General features: G+C 41.7%; 1 protein-coding gene across 7 annotated transcripts in view; it reads left to right on the top strand.

Moving 5' to 3' along the window:
- Positions 1-15629, top strand: part of TNIK (TRAF2 and NCK interacting kinase) — a 415592-nt gene that overhangs the window by 86047 nt on the left and 313916 nt on the right. For all 7 annotated transcript variants that reach the window (XM_066241478.1, XM_066241483.1, XM_066241479.1 and 4 more), the window contains exon 2: positions 13251-13316. In XM_066241478.1, coding sequence (XP_066097575.1) covers positions 13251-13316 — 66 coding nt within the window. The remainder of the gene's footprint in view (positions 1-13250; positions 13317-15629) is intronic.

Here is a 15629-nt window from a genome sequence, read left to right on the forward strand (position 1 = left end):
CTATGCTTCCAGTCATCACAGTATCTCACATAGCAATGAAATATTCCATCTGAAAGCAGCACATCACTTCCACTCACATTGCATTGGCCAGACAAATCATGTGGTTAAACTCAACTTAAAAAGGGGTCTCGAAGTCCTACCCCATAACATACTGGCAGGAGAACAGGAATGTTTGTTGAACAACTGTAGTGATTGCCTTCTCTAACCAGGGATCACAAGGCTAATGGAGAAGAGTACTTTAAAGAAGAACTGTTACTTAAACATAAATAAATAAAAATATCTGAATTGTAAACTTTAGACCAAATGAGTTAGAATTCAGCTACATCAAACAGAAAGCCTAAGGTGTTAGTGGGTTCGGGAAGATAGAAGTTTTATTTCTCTCTCATGATAAAGAAGTCCAGACAAAGGCAGTCCAGGGGCAGCACAGTCGTTTTATGATCAGCAGAGACTTAGGATCATTTAGTTGTTTTGCTGTTAAAACCCAGCAGGAGGCTTCCATTCTTAACTTCACTTCAGAGTCAGAAATTGCTGCCGAGTGCCAGCCATCACACTTGCATTCAAGGCACCTGGAAGGAGGAGGGAGGAGGACACAGGAGAACTTCTTTTAGCTAACTCATCTCCATGTGAACAACTCTTTTGAAAGTCCCACATAATAATTCTGCTTTCATAGCATTGGCCAGAACTTAGTCACATATTCATCCCTAACTCCAGTGGAGCGAGAGCATGTAGTTTTGACCCGGGGTGCATTGCCTCACAACTAAAATGGAGACTTTTTGCTATTAAGGAGCAGTGGGATAAATGGATATTGAGTGGTTTGAGCAGTGCCTGCTATCATAACTTAAGATGCAAGGTTTAGTTAATAGGAATAAGAAAGGAAAAATGTTCTATATACTATCATTTTCTAACTAATGCTCCACAGAAGACCAGGGTTCAGAGAGCTACAAAAATCCCTTAAAAAAAAAAAGTATTCAACAGCCATGTTGGGTTTAGGAAATGTGAAAAGCTTTTGCCTCTCTGGGAGAGTCACAGGGAACATTAATATATCAAAGGCTCTGAGAAGCCTTGCAGTAAAGAAAGAGCTACATTGCTAATCTTTTAAATCCAGTGTCCCCAAAGTTATTTGACAATGACAATGCAACACCCTTGGAAGCCTAGAGAAACAGAAATTTAGCTTTACCGGCATGAATCAGCCAGAAATCTTTCTAGCTCCTTGAACAGATGGTATAATGTTCCCATTCCAAAAATTATCTGCCTTGTTAAACAAACAAATAAATGAAAAAAAACAAACAAAACAAACCACAACCGTATATATGCATGTTACCCTAGCGATAGGGACAGAAGCCTTGATGAAAAGAAGTAAATCAGGTGCCAGAGAAGCCCTGCTATACGCAATCTGTATGAGTCGGAACTGCCCAGCCACCTGGGCTGTTAGTGGTGCCACCAAGTGATGGACCGGACTGGGCTCCTTCCAGTCTGCCAGGTAGATGTTGGTGGGCTCTTGGCCCTCCTTCCCCACTCTGGAAGAAGGAGAGTATAAGGAACTGGGCTGGCCAATATTAACCTCCTCACCCCATAGAGAGGGCCTGTTATCAATTGCATGGTTGCTCATAGGTGTCGGGAGAAATGCTGAAAAGCTTTCAAGCAAATATAAATGATTGTTGATCTGTTTTAAGCAGGTGGTAAATGAGCACTTTTGGGGGAGGGTGGAGGCCCTTCTTTCTAAAATGGAACCTTGGATGGTTTCCTAATCTTTCTTATTTAATTATTTAGGTAATCAGTTCTTGTCTTTAAAGTCCATCTGCTGCTATTGCTATCTTTTTTCTTCATCTAAGCATCTTCAAAAAGGCAAAATGCCAAAATCTTTGTGAGTCTGGTTCCCATCATTTTGACCTTGTGTTGCTGGAAATACTGGAAAGTTACCCTGCCCTGACAGGCCTGGTGAGAGCCCACGTTTGTGTATTTCTGTACACAGTATGACACATTTCCCCAATGGCTGGATAATCTCCACGACATTCTGATGATGGGAGGGAAGGGCCAGGGTGGGGGGTGGGGGCCTTGATGTGCATACTGACCGTTAGAGCAACTTGCCGTGTTAGAGCTTGAACAGGCTGCGGGAGAGTCGAGGGAAGTTCTGGAAGGGGAAGATCCTTGTCCTATCTACTGTCTTGCGTCTTAGCATCCTGGACAGTTTTTCATTCTGCTTGATGGAGGTAGGATGACTTTCCCTGATGGGGCTGTGCTGTGTCTCTGAGCAGAGCAGTGGGCGTTGTTCGTGCACACACGCATCTGCTGGCAGATTGTGAGTACGGCTCAGGAACTCCAGGTCAGGAAGCGTGAGGAGGGCTGGCCCTTGAATCTCAGTGAGTGACAAAGGATTAAGGTACCTGTGTATCAAAATCAGGAGAAGAAAGAATTCCGGTTAATATTATAAGTGTTATTCTTATAATAACACTTATGTGTTATTTTTAACACATAAAAAATAACACTTGTGTTATTTTTTAAAATCTAATGGTCTTATATATATACTGCTCACAATAATTAGGGGATATTTCATCGATTTATTTTTGAAATATCCTCTAATTTTTGTGAGCAATATATATGCCCAATGTATGTAGTGAACACAATAAATTTTTATTAGCTTCTTTGTTTTTTCCTGTAAGGAAATAGTTGGAAGCTGAGATAAATATGAGTATGAATATGCAAAGTCTGTGAACTGAGGAAAATATATTTTGAAAAATTCTATTTATCTCTTATGCAGGTATGTACATGTGACCTATCAAGTCAACTCTCTCACTGACATCATATTGGAAGTATGTGATAAATATCAGAACATCAGTTCTCAGCGTAAATTAAATTCATGTCTTAACTCAGGCACCTGGAATTTAGGGCTGAGGACAGGTGCTTCCCCTTCCTCTCCAGCTCCCGCCCTGTCCCTACTCCCTTCCCTGCCAGGCCCGCTGTTTTTAAGGAACGAATGATTCCTTTGGTTTATCAACAGATTTTATTGAACAGAGGAGAAAAATTAGAAGTCAGAGGACTTGGGGTCTTGACCGAACTCTACCACTAATTAGGTGACAGCTTGGGTAAGGCTTCTAAACACTCTTGTTGGAGAAACTTGTGATTTTATGGGTGTATAGCACCTACCCAGGCCTCACTTTGCTCTTCTGTAAATTGGGAAAGGTGATTTTTATTGATAAGATCTCAGAAATCTGTGCTTATAAATGTCAGAGACCTTGCAGCCTTGTGGCTGTTGGTGGTAGAACTGGTGATGTGGAGACTTGATTCATCCAGAAATATTTACTGAGTGTTTATAATGTCCCAGTTACTAATCTGAGTTTTAGAGATATTGCAGTAAACAATGCCAATAGAAGTAATTTCTTCTTGGAATTTGTATTCTAGAATGAAGTGTCATTAGCAGACACTTTGAGCACTTACAATATGCCAGACATTACTTTAAATGTTTTATATATATTAATTATTTTGTCAGATAATTCTGTGTAGTAAGTACTACTGTTGTCACTGCTTTACATCGAGGAAACAATGGTGAAGATCACATAGCTGGTATATGGTGAAGCTAGGGTCAGAATCAGGCTTTATGGCTGTGGAGTCTGTAGTCTTAACTACTGTGGTATACTGTCTCTCACTGTCAATTAGATGGCTAACTTAAAGTAATCATGTTCATCCTAGCTTACGGCAAAGGAGGCAAAAAAAGAAACTATAGCTTTGGATAGAAAATGGAGGCCCCCTTGGCCGGCCTCTCTGGGACTCAGGCTCTGATGGGAAGGCAGAAGCACTGAGCACCCACGACACACCCCACTGGGTCGTTCCCAACCACTTGGCTGCTGGTGTCTGTCTGGTTGGAGGCGCTGACCTTCCTCTGGCTCCGTGGTTAAACCTCAAGGCCTTCACCAGTCCCATAACCCGAAGTTAATTTCAGCATTGGCCCTTTGTAGAGAAGTGAGTAATGATGGCCTTGGAATAAAAGAAATCTGGATTTAAATACTGGCTATACTGTTCGCCAGTATTGTCACCTTGGGGCACCTTTAACAAGATGAGCAGCAAGAGCAATAATGTCAGTAGCTTTATTTGGTAAGCACTGCTGTACATTGTGCTGAATGCTTTATATATGATCCTCAAAATAATCCTCGTGCACGGTATTTCTACCTTTACTTTATAGCCCGGTCTTTGCTGCTGTTTCTATCGCATTTGTTTTACCTTGGACAAGTTACTTAATTCCTTGCAGCTTTGGTTTCATCATCTGAAAATTGGGGTTAGTAATATCTACTTCTCATGATTGCTGTGAGGATTAAATATGAAAATGTATATAAAGCGTTTAGGCTGTTGTGTATCCAAGAGACGGTGATAACGATCATTGTAGTTTAAGGTTTATAGCTATTAATCTGAGGAGCCAGCTTTCCCATCTGATTCCAAAGACTGCCTTTTCTGAGGACAGGCTAGAGCTGCAGCGTCCCAGTGAAGCAGGTGAGGAGGGGCAGGGGGCCTGGGAAGCTGCTTCACTACTGATGGCTCTTCAGTAGAATGTTGAACTTTCAGCCGAACAGAAGGTGGGAAGACTCCGGTCTCCCTGGCCCGATGGCTGGAAGCTTCCAGGACGGTGTTCCTTGAGGCTTGGCTAGGACTACATCTGACATAGCCAGGAGCGAGCATTGCTAAAAGGACACCAGTACCATTTAGCCAGCCACAGCTGTATGGGGCAGATGGCAGCCTGCAGTCACCCAGCAATCAGACCACCTTTCCCAAAGGACAAGGCTGGGTATGTGGAGCTGGCAGGTACCCAGCACGGCCACATGCAGGATGCAACCTGGGAAAAGGCAGGCCAGGCGGATTATCTTGCTTCACAAATGGGAAAACCAAACAGGAGAACTCAAATAACATGAGCAAGGATGGGGTCCAACATTTTTGCCCCAATCACCTGATAAATTGCATAGTTTAATTGTTTTATATAGATGACTGAGAAAATGCAGCAGAGTTTTAGCTTTATTTTCATACACATTTAATTTTTTTATCTCTGTGTGTGTATATATGTATATATATATATATTTTTTTTTTCACTTGAGATGCCTAACTTGGGCAGTATGTTAATGAAGATAAATCTAGGCTGTATTCTAGATCTCCCAGGCAGATACTCTTGGAGCACCTTCCACTTTTCCCAACTGTCACTTGTCATTGTAATTTAATGAGTTGTGTGCGTGTAGTTATTTGCTCATGTCTATTTTCTTCATTGGACTGAAAGCGCTCTCTGCTTCTACCTCAGACGGGGGGGGGGGGGGCACAGTGGAGCTTAGGGCTTGAAAAACTCCCCTGTGGGTGGCAACACCTTTGGCTCCTCAGGCCCTCGCTACAGTAGAAGGAGGTTCAGGTGAGTCTAACATGTGCTTTGAGGGACCTTGTTTGGCTGTGAGCGCAGCACAGACTAGCATTGGGGGTGTCGCATCAGCACAGTGTGTCCTAGTGCTGTGCTTCCTTTGGCAGAACGATGGTGCTGAAAAGCTTGAAGGCTCAAGATAATCGTGGAGAGTTCTCCTGTTCCTGTTTTCTTTGTTCTGTTTTGCTTTTCTAAGCATATACTTGTCAGTGAGGCTGAAACTGAACAAAATAGCTGCTAAATATGGTTCTAAGAGAAATAACATTTTGGTCTTTTTAAGGCCCCTGAGTTTGGAATAAGCGCAGTCCGTTGGCAGATGTCAGTAGGGAGTCTGGGTGTAGGCAGTCACTCTGGGAGCCCGAGCAGTCACCATGCTCTGCTGGGGTCTGCTTCACCGTGCCAAAGGGCTGGTGGGCAAATGAAAGAGCTGTCACAGGATGGTTGCCTTTCAGAGCAGTTTGGGAGAAAGGGTGTATAGAGTCTGTTCAAGCCATTGCTCATGATCTCTCCCAACCTCTCTTTTAATTTTATTTTCAGAGCAGGGAGGAGGATTTGGGAAGACTAACATTTTTTATGATGCTAAGAAGTAGTTTCAGTCTAGTTTTGGATTTAGTCTAGAGATGCTATTAGTGTTAGGATAAATCCAGTATCATTCAGGGGACCTTGAAGAATTAAGTATAACCCAGGGACTATGAATATTATCCTCTAGAGATCTTAAATCCCTCCACCCTGTTGTGAAGTCAGGCTTAAACCTGACACTGTTGGCCTGAATTCTGAATTTCATCTGGTAGATGAGAGAATTCATTGTGCCATCCCAGAAGCCCCAAAGAGTTAATGTGTCTTTCCAACAGTCTCACTAATTTCTAAAGACACATCTGTTTGTTCATAAATACCTGACCCAGTTTATTAAATAAGTTTTGCTATTGTTTAAACACACACACACACACACAATTTGCTTTTACTGGCTTTATTAAACAAAAGTATATGAAATACAGACTGAATTTTTCTGTGGCATGTTTTTTTGTATCTTAATGAACATGTTTTCAAAGAGAAATAAAGGAGGTTAATGTATATGACAGTCCTGTTATGTCTCAGGCCTTGGGCTAGGCCTTGGGCTTGTCTCAGGGGTAGTCAACTTTTTTATACCTACCGCCCACTTTTGTATCGCTGTTAGTAGTAAAATTTTCTAACTGCCCACCAGTTCCACAGTAATGGTGATTTATAAAGTAGGGAAGTAACTTTACTTTATAAAATTTATAAAGCAGAGTTATAGCAAGTTAAAGCATATAATAATAATTACTTACCAAGTACTCTATGTTGGATTTTTGCTAAGTTTGGCAGAATAAATCTTTATGAAACAACTTACTATAGTTAAATCTATCTTTTTATTTATACTTTGGTTGCTCCGCTACTGCCCACCATGAAAGCTGGAACACCCACTGGTGGGCGATAGGGACCAGGTTGACTATCACTGGGCTAGACTATACACTTCCACACACCTCAGAGTCACCCTGTGAGGGAAGTAATATTGTCCTTATTTTAAAGATGAAGAAACTGAGACTCAGAACAGTTAATGAAACTTGCTCAAGGCTGGAGAGCTAGCAAATGGTAAGTTAAGGGCTGGGGATTTGGATTCCGTGAAGCTGATGGAGCAGTGAGTGGTCAGGAGCCCAGGGTCTGGAGTGTGACCAGTCTGGTATGCCTTCTGGCTCAGCCACTCATCGGTAATGTGATCTGTACCAAATGCTTAATCTCTATGCACCTCAGTTTCCTCATCTGTAAAATAAAGACAGCACTAATTTCTGCTTGATAGAGCTGTGATAATTAAATGACCTATTTATAGAAAATGCTTAGACTAGTGCCTGGAATATATATGTTCATGAAATGTTAGCTATTAGTGTGATTTTTTTATTATGATAAGTAAATTTGCTTTTATCAGTACTTGTTGAAAAGTTACATTTCTTTCATGGAACAGCTGGCCTTTTGAAATGCTGTAGGTATATTTCATTATGAAATAATGTAAATGACTCTACCTTCGAATTAAATTTTCTTCTCAGCCTCCCAGCAAAGGTTAAGATCTGAATAAAGGCATGTGTAGCCAACAGGGATTCCTGACTTTGGTAAATGTCAGTGATTTGCTCTTTTCTCCTTGGTGTATGTAACTTTCTTTCATGCTGCCTATCTTGGCTTTAGGAGCGGCTGAACAAACACACGAGGGGGAGAATTAAGCTGATTCTTGTCTCTCAGCTTTCCTGTCTTTATAACATGATCATTAGGTACACCACCTTCCCCGTGTTGCTTGCACATGGCCTCATCCTGACAGCCTGTCCTCTCAATGCACAGGAGGCAAAGATTGCTTTATGAGTTTTCTTCAGAGCTGGGAATACCACAGAAGCTTTGCCTGTGACAGTTTTGTGCAGTGAGGTGCGGGGTCGGGGGGATTGAAGGGGCAGTGGCTGGGACAGCTAGTCTAGATTGAAAAAGAAATGACCTAAGTTTGCTAGACCTTTGGCTTTGCATTTCAATCTCATTTTTCTGACTTTGTCTACACATATTGTGGAGAACTGGGGGTGAGACATCAGCCTAATTTAGTACGTAGCTATTGCTAGCAGTTATGTATGGGACATAGTGCTCAGTGCTGGGAAATACTGATAAATATGTTACAGTCCTTGCTCTTGGGGCTTTTGTAACTCAACAAAGGAGGGAAGCGGAGGAGGGCCCAGCGTTCTGTGAAAGCAGGTATCCTAGAGCTGATACGCAGCATGCTTTGAGTGCAGGGAGGCAGTGCCTCTAATTTGAGAAAGGCTTCCCAGAGGAAGGCGCAAACTGGGCTTTCAGGGATGGGTTTGCCTGCTTGAGAATGGAATACTCTTGGCAGACAGACGTTGTGGACCAAGGCACAGGGACAGGACCGAGTGCGAGGTATGAGGGAAGTGGCGGGTGGGATGAGATGGTTGCTTGTAGCACAAGTTGATGGAATACAAGGCTGAGAGGGAAAGGCGGGCTGAAGAATGAAAGGATATCACTTTCAGTTTGAACCATGAGCATGCATGTTGTGTTTAGAAATGCCTATTTGAGAAAGATCGGTTTGAAGGATAAATTGAAAGGAGGAAAGAATTGATTGAAAGTATATGGTCCCAGCAAGAGCTAGTGAGGCCTGCTGCATGAATGGAGTGGACTCGATGGACATGGCAGACGTCTGGAGATAAAATTATCGGCCCACAAACAACATGAGAACAGAACCTTGGTGTCTCCCTACCTTTAAGGTATGGGCAGAAGAAACAGGATCTGTGAGAGACTGAGTGGTGTATTGGAAGACAAAGGAGGGAATATATTTTCAACAAGAGGGTGATACTCAGCAGTATCAATGCCTCAAAAGGGACAGCCAAGACAGAACTGATAGAAGACCACTACAGATAAGAGGTTGATGTCATTGGTGATCCCTGGGAGAAATTACAGATGACTCTTGAACAACACGAGGGTTGGGGTTACTGTTCCCCCATGCAGTTGAAAAGCCATGTAGAAATTTGACTTCCCCAAAACTTAACTACTAGTAGTTTGCCCTTGACTTTTGGAAGCCTTACTAATAACATAAACAGATGATCAATACTTATTTTGTATGTTATATGTATACATACCATATTCTTACAGTAAAGTAAGCTAGAGAAAACAAAATGTTATTAAAATTAGAAGGAAGAGAAAATACATTTACAGTATTTATTTTAAAAAATCTGCACATAGGTAGATCTATCCAGTTCAAACCTGTGCTGTTCACGGGCCAGCTGTGCATTGCAGTCCTGGGAAAGTGGAGAGAACAGCTGAATGCTTACCATGTTCAAGCTGTAACACTACTCCAGAAGAATGTAACTCAGAATTACATGATTTGTGTAAGGTCATATCACAAACATCTACCCCTCCAGGTACTTGGTTTGGGGGTAGAGAAGAGGAAAGCTAAAGGTCAGTGCTGAGTACAACTGTCCTTAAACAAAATCTCTGCCTTCTGCTTTCCCAGGGTCTCAGAGAGCTCCTTCTTGCAAAGACCATGACTGTGCCATTTTGCTTCCTACTGTCAGCATACTGTAGACCGTAGGTGCTTATAGGCTCTCCTCTAGTTCCAGACTTACTCATCTCTAGCCATGATGCTTGTAGTACATGCTGTGATATGTCCCCCAGGTCCCCTCTCCTCAGCCGAGGCCCTCACTGTCCACCTGCTGGCAGTGGAGGCAGCTAGCGATGGTCTTACCTGGGAATTGTCCTCAGCTGGAGCATGTTGCTTCATCCCAGCTCATAAGCTTTGGGATGGGGAAGGAGGACAGCTTGTGTGCAATGACGAATCAGTGGAGGGGGAGACAAAGGCTCCCCTGCCTCAGAGTAGGATCCTTTTGAAGAGTCATCCCAGATTCACAGCTCCTGTGCATCCCAGTTGAACTCTTGCGTCTGCTCAGTCAAGCCTTTCTCCTTCCACTCCCCCACTGCCAATAAATTTAAATAAATTCCCTCTATGTAAATTTAAGTGATTTTCAGAGTCTATTTTCTGGGGAATCAACCTCAGTTGGTGGTTGTTTTCGGATTGGTTGTCTACCCAAAAGGGGTCGCCAAAGTCCGTAGTCCCTCTGACCTTTGTCTCTGATGCCCTGGACGTGTCCAGTAGAAAGAGCCTTTCTCCCAGTAGCTGGAACGAAAGTCTTAGTTGGGCCATGTGCCCATTAATGAACTTGAAGTCAGCTGCTTACCTCCTCCCAAGACCTACCCATTAAACCTCAGCCCTAAGGACGGGTCCTTGACGTGGGTGACCTCTGGGTGTAGAAGCTGGTCCCCGCTCTGCACCCTGTTTCTGTTCTCACTCTTCCCTCTACCCCTTTTATGCTTCCCACACTCCTTAAGTAGTCACTGTCCTGCATTGACACACTCTCTCTCTCTCTTTTTGGTGAGAGGAGGGGTGATAGTGAAGAAGACTTCCCCATGTCTGACTGGGATCCACCCGGCAACCCTGCCTGGGGCCGATGCTCAGTGTCAGGCTATTTTTAGCACCCTAGGCTGATGTGCTCAGAACAGCCAAGCTATCCTCAGTGCCCAGGACCATGCTCAAACCAATCAAGCCACTGGCTGTAGGAGGAAGAGAAGAAAAAAAGGGGAGAAGGAAGAGGAGAGAAGCAGATAGTCGCTTCTCATGTATGCCCTGACCCGGGATCAAACCTGGGACATCCATATGCCCAACTGATGCTCTATCCAGTGAACCACCAGACTAAGGCCAGCCTGCATTGACTCTCTCTGGTTCATATATTTTTTTTATCCAAGAAAAATGAATGTTGAAAACACAATTGAGATATTTCAAGCAAATGTAGAACCTCGCTGGAAATTTGTTGCAAAAACAGCACTGAGCAAACAAACTACTGGGAACACAGCTTAGCAACAACGGCAGCTGCCACTATTTGTGGGCTGCTTTTTCGCTTTTCCCCATTTGTTTCTAATTCATTTGTAATAAAACCTGCTTACTAGTAATTTAACAATTTCTCTTTCCTATCCTGAGGCCTCCCAGTTGGCCTTGACCTTGTCTGTTAGTGGTGGGGTCTCTGTGGACGGCACCGCAGGTCCTCCTTGTGTCCTCCTGTTTCATGGTTCTGTCTGGACCGGCATCCACACCTCCCTGACGCATGGACGGTTATGTCTGTCAGGACATGAGTCTGGAGTATGGTTTTTTGCCCTTCTGGCTTTATAATAATGGGTAATGCTAATTCCTATCTTCCTCAGCAACTAAGCGCTCCAACTGTTGTTTTTTAGTGTTGTTTTGTTTTGATTTTTGTCTTCCATGGGGAATCTTTGAAGGCACACAGCAAACGGCTTTTCTTGGGCCCCATTTACTAAAGACTGTAACTTTAAAGAACACTGACTTGGTACACCCAACCCACTTGTCTCGTTCCGTGGGAACAGCAGCCTGGGAGCAACTCTCCCGCTTCCTGTGCTGCTCATGGTGTGGAGTTCCTCAGCTGAAAATCATTGGCTGAGAGTTGATAGCTGACTGTTCGCGGCGTGGTACTGGCCCTCACTCACTCTTCACCAGAGCGCTGCTGGGCAGACGCCATCCCCGTGTCAGGCCCTGGGAGCCTGAGTTGCTCTCCCGGGGTGTGCTGGAGTCACAGCCTGTCAAGGCAAAGCCGGTGTTTGACCCAGATCTCAGTCTGAAGTCCCAGCTCGGGCTTCCCCCTCCCGCCTCTCAGCCACCGTGATATACTGCAAAGCTCTCAGATGAGTGTTGACTGGCCATAGTAACTGCTTTTAGGCAGTCTTTTCTTTGTCCCTTAGATGCCTAACAATAAAAAATTAGGAGATTTTACATTAAACAAAACGTTCAGTTTTTCTTGGTTAAAAAAAAAAAATCATTGACCTGGCAATACTGTACTCATAGGTTTACAGTACAATTGTTCCAGCTAAGTAAAATTTCACCCCTGACCCCATCCCATCCTAAAGAGACATGACTTCTTTAGTTTGCCACAGGCCTCGGCTACCCTACTTCTCTTATGTCACTTGCCTGGCCTCTGTGGACATTTAAGTTTGTGATTCTTTCTTTCTTTCTTTCTTTCTTTCTTTCTTTCTTTCTTTCTTTCTTTCTTTCTTTCTTTCTTTCTTTCTTCTTTCTTTCTTTCTCTCTCTTTCTTTCTCTCTCTCTCTCTCTCTCTCTCTCTTTCTTTCTTTTTTACAGAGACAGAGAGTCAGAGAGAGGGACAGATAGGGACAGACAGACAGGAATGGAGAGAGATGAGAAGCATCAATCATTAGTTTTTCGTTGCAACACCTAGTTGTTCATTGATTGCTTTCTCATATGTGCCTTGACCATGGGGCTACAGCAGACCGAGTAATCCCTTGCTCAAGCCAGCAACCTTGGGTGCAAGCTGGTGAGCTTTGCTCAAACTAGATGAACCTGCGCTCAAGCTAGCGACCTCAGGGCCTTGAACCTGGGTCCTCCGCATCCCAGTCTGACACTTTATTCACTGTGCCACCGCCTGGTCAGGCATGTTTGTGATTCTTAAGTTAGCTCTTCAAGAAACAATTTCTGTCCAGCTAAGAAATCAGTAGAGGTCAGTATCAATTTCTGCTTCTGAGTTGAATTTTATAAGCATTTGATTTTTCTTTTCAACTTTTAGGGATAGAGATTCAGTAAGAATAGCTGCCATTATTGGACATTTGCTGATTATTCTTACATTTAGCTGACACTGAGGGTAGGCAGATATCTACTTGGTGGTAAAAAATTGCATAATTCTCCAATTTAGTTTGCATTTTAGTGCCTGCAGGTCCCCTTCAGGTACTGCAGGATCTGGAGGCCGTCTGCAAAGGGTATTTTGCAGAAGTAGCATAGCACAAAGGGGACGTGAGTCCAAAGGAGAACATTGTAGGAGAGGCACTTGTGTTGATTCTATGGTGATTACCTAGTTAAGATGGCCCCACAATACGGGAGGACCCCTATCTTAACTGCCAGTGTTCAACACAACAAGCAACTCAGAAATTTCAAAGGGAAAGATCTTAAAAATTAGATGTCGGGTCTCTTATTTTATCATGATGTATCTGCAAGTGTATTTCCATTTAACAGTGAGAAATAAAAGTTTTTGGTTGTTTCAGTAAAAGTCATGTCTCCTTTTATCTGATTTAAATACACTTCAGCAAAATGGTAAAATAGTAACAAAATGGATTTTGACTAATTTCTTAGTTGCAACTGAATTAAAATTTAATAGTATCTAATATTAACACATGAGAGTCCCCAAAGCTAAAGTTGTTATTTATTTGTGTATTTCAAGTAATTTTTTGCTTTTAATTAAGACCATGCCTGGAATATTATTTACATTTTTATTGTTTGTTTATTTTCTTTCAGGACCCTGCTGGGATCTTTGAATTGGTGGAACTTGTTGGAAATGGAACATATGGACAAGTGTATAAAGTAAGTTCAGCTGAGCTTCCACATGGCTTGTGTGTGACTTCAGTCCATACAGGCTGAATTGCACTGCTGTCTATTCCTGCTCATTACTCATAACAGATTTAAAATGAAATAATATACTGCTAATTGACTCTCCATCATTTTAAATATATGTATAGTCCTATTGCCTCTATTGCATTCTGGGATTTGGGCCTTTCCCTTCATTATAAATTATAATGTTTATATCTGACACATCTGAATATTTGAAGTTCTTCAGGTGGTTAGTTTCCTTTACTTTAATCATTGCCAGACTGATTTTTAAAGGAGCATAGGATGCTATTTACTTAAAAAATTTAAGCTATTAAAGTATCACAGCTGGTAAAGTAGATTTATTATTGGCCTAAGGCATGAGTTAAATGAGTTTAGTGAACAGTCTTAGGAGAAAACTGGCTGCCTCACAAAGCAAAGGCCTAATCCAGTAATGAGATTTTATTAAGATACAACATAATTAAAAGTTAAACTTGAGTTGAGATTGAGCTGAAGAAGAAGTCTTTCTTGCCCTTTTACTAATTTTTGCTTACAAATTCACCCCCAAAATGCTCCCCCAGTAAGTGATCTAAAAGATGGTTGTTTCAAACATGGGTTGATTTCCTTTTCTGATTATCGAAAGAAAATGGAAATTAACTGTTTTTATCTAAAATTTGAATGAGTTATTGAAATAATTACCTCTAAAACAAACCAACTGTTTCCTTATGATTATTTCTAGGGAAATATCCCTCATATTCCTGAGTGGGAGTGATATGGGATGGCATTTCCATTACTAATTATCCCTTGTTTTATTTTAAAAAATTTCTTCTCTGAGACTTAAATTTCACTTAGTTGATTAAAATTACTGTAGAAGTCATTTGCATTGTAATATTTCCAGTTGTGCAGAATATAAAAAGCATACATGTATACATATGTAAACATGTGTGTGGGGGGGGGCATAATCTTGAGAATCTGGTAGGTACCCTTAGGTGCTCACTCCAGGGGAAAATTTTTCCCTTGCAAAAATGATTATTTCTTAAAGTGTCAACCTCGTGCAATTAGACAGAATGTAGCCTACCCAAGATACTCACTTGACTTTGATCCTGTCTGACACAAGAAAGAAATGTGTCTTAGTAAATGTCTTTAAATACTTTTAATGAAGATAATTAGGTTGGAAGAGTGTATATTATTGCATTTTGAGAAATTGGATTGAACTTGTGAATTAAGGTGAGCTAATAAATTAAGCACTGGTTTAGGCAGAAAATTACTTCTGATTTGCTGTCTGCATGGAGGAGCAACTCTGAAGCATGGTGTTGGTTTCACGGTACCATTTCTTAGAGCCAGTCCATTGTACTCTGCTTCCCACACATAGAGTACACATTAGGGGATGATCCACAGCTCTGTCCACTAATCTCAGAGGTGAACTGTACTCTCTTGCAAGAGAAGATAACAAAAGAGGTTCAATTAAGGATGAGAAGTTTGGAAACTCTGGAATTATCCTAATATCTTGCCCTTGTAAACAAAGAGGAAATAAGTGGTAAGAGGTTTCAGATCTTTTTAGTGAAAAAAGGTTTTTACCAACCACATTGTTAACATTATTATTTAAAGGATGCCATTCTCTTTGGCACCTCTCAAGCTGAGGAGAGACTGCAGAGAATGGTCATGGTGAACCCAATGGACATTGGCACGAGAAACTCGGTCTCTTTGGTATTGTTTATAGGCATCACAGCTTTTCTGTGCATTAGTCAAGTGAGAATGGAGTTAGCTATGTTCTGGGGATTTACAATGACTTATCTAAAGAATTAAAAGTCCCTCCTCAGTTAAGGGTTCAGTTTTTAAAAACCCAGAAGATATTATGTGGCCTTCGCTCATGAACAGACACCCGGGTTTCCTGAGCAACTTATCCAGTTCTGCTGCTACCTTGAGTTCTAAAGGATTAGAGCTTAATAAAGTAGAAGTATTTGAACTCAACTGTATGTGAGCCTAAAGGAAAATAATTTAGGAAGTAATTGTTCATAATGTAGGTTATATTTAACATTTATGGTATAGGTATTATTTCTAAACTACTGCTGGCATATATAACAATTTTATAGCCCTAGGAAAAAATTCCTGTACAAAAATTTCTGTGATAAATATTTTCTTTATTTCTTTACTTTAGGTATTAAACCTTTGATTTCAATTTTTTTAAATTGGCTTTTGGTGTTCCTGAATTTCATGTATAGAGGTATAAATTTTGAACTATTATATGGACATAGTCTTCAAGGCAAGACTCATTATGTGTTTCTTTTTATAAGCTTTTTTGAGAGTGTC

The sequence above is a fragment of the Saccopteryx bilineata genome, chromosome 8, assembly GCF_036850765.1.
Source record: "Saccopteryx bilineata isolate mSacBil1 chromosome 8, mSacBil1_pri_phased_curated, whole genome shotgun sequence".
Taxonomy (NCBI): Eukaryota; Metazoa; Chordata; class Mammalia; order Chiroptera; family Emballonuridae; genus Saccopteryx; species Saccopteryx bilineata.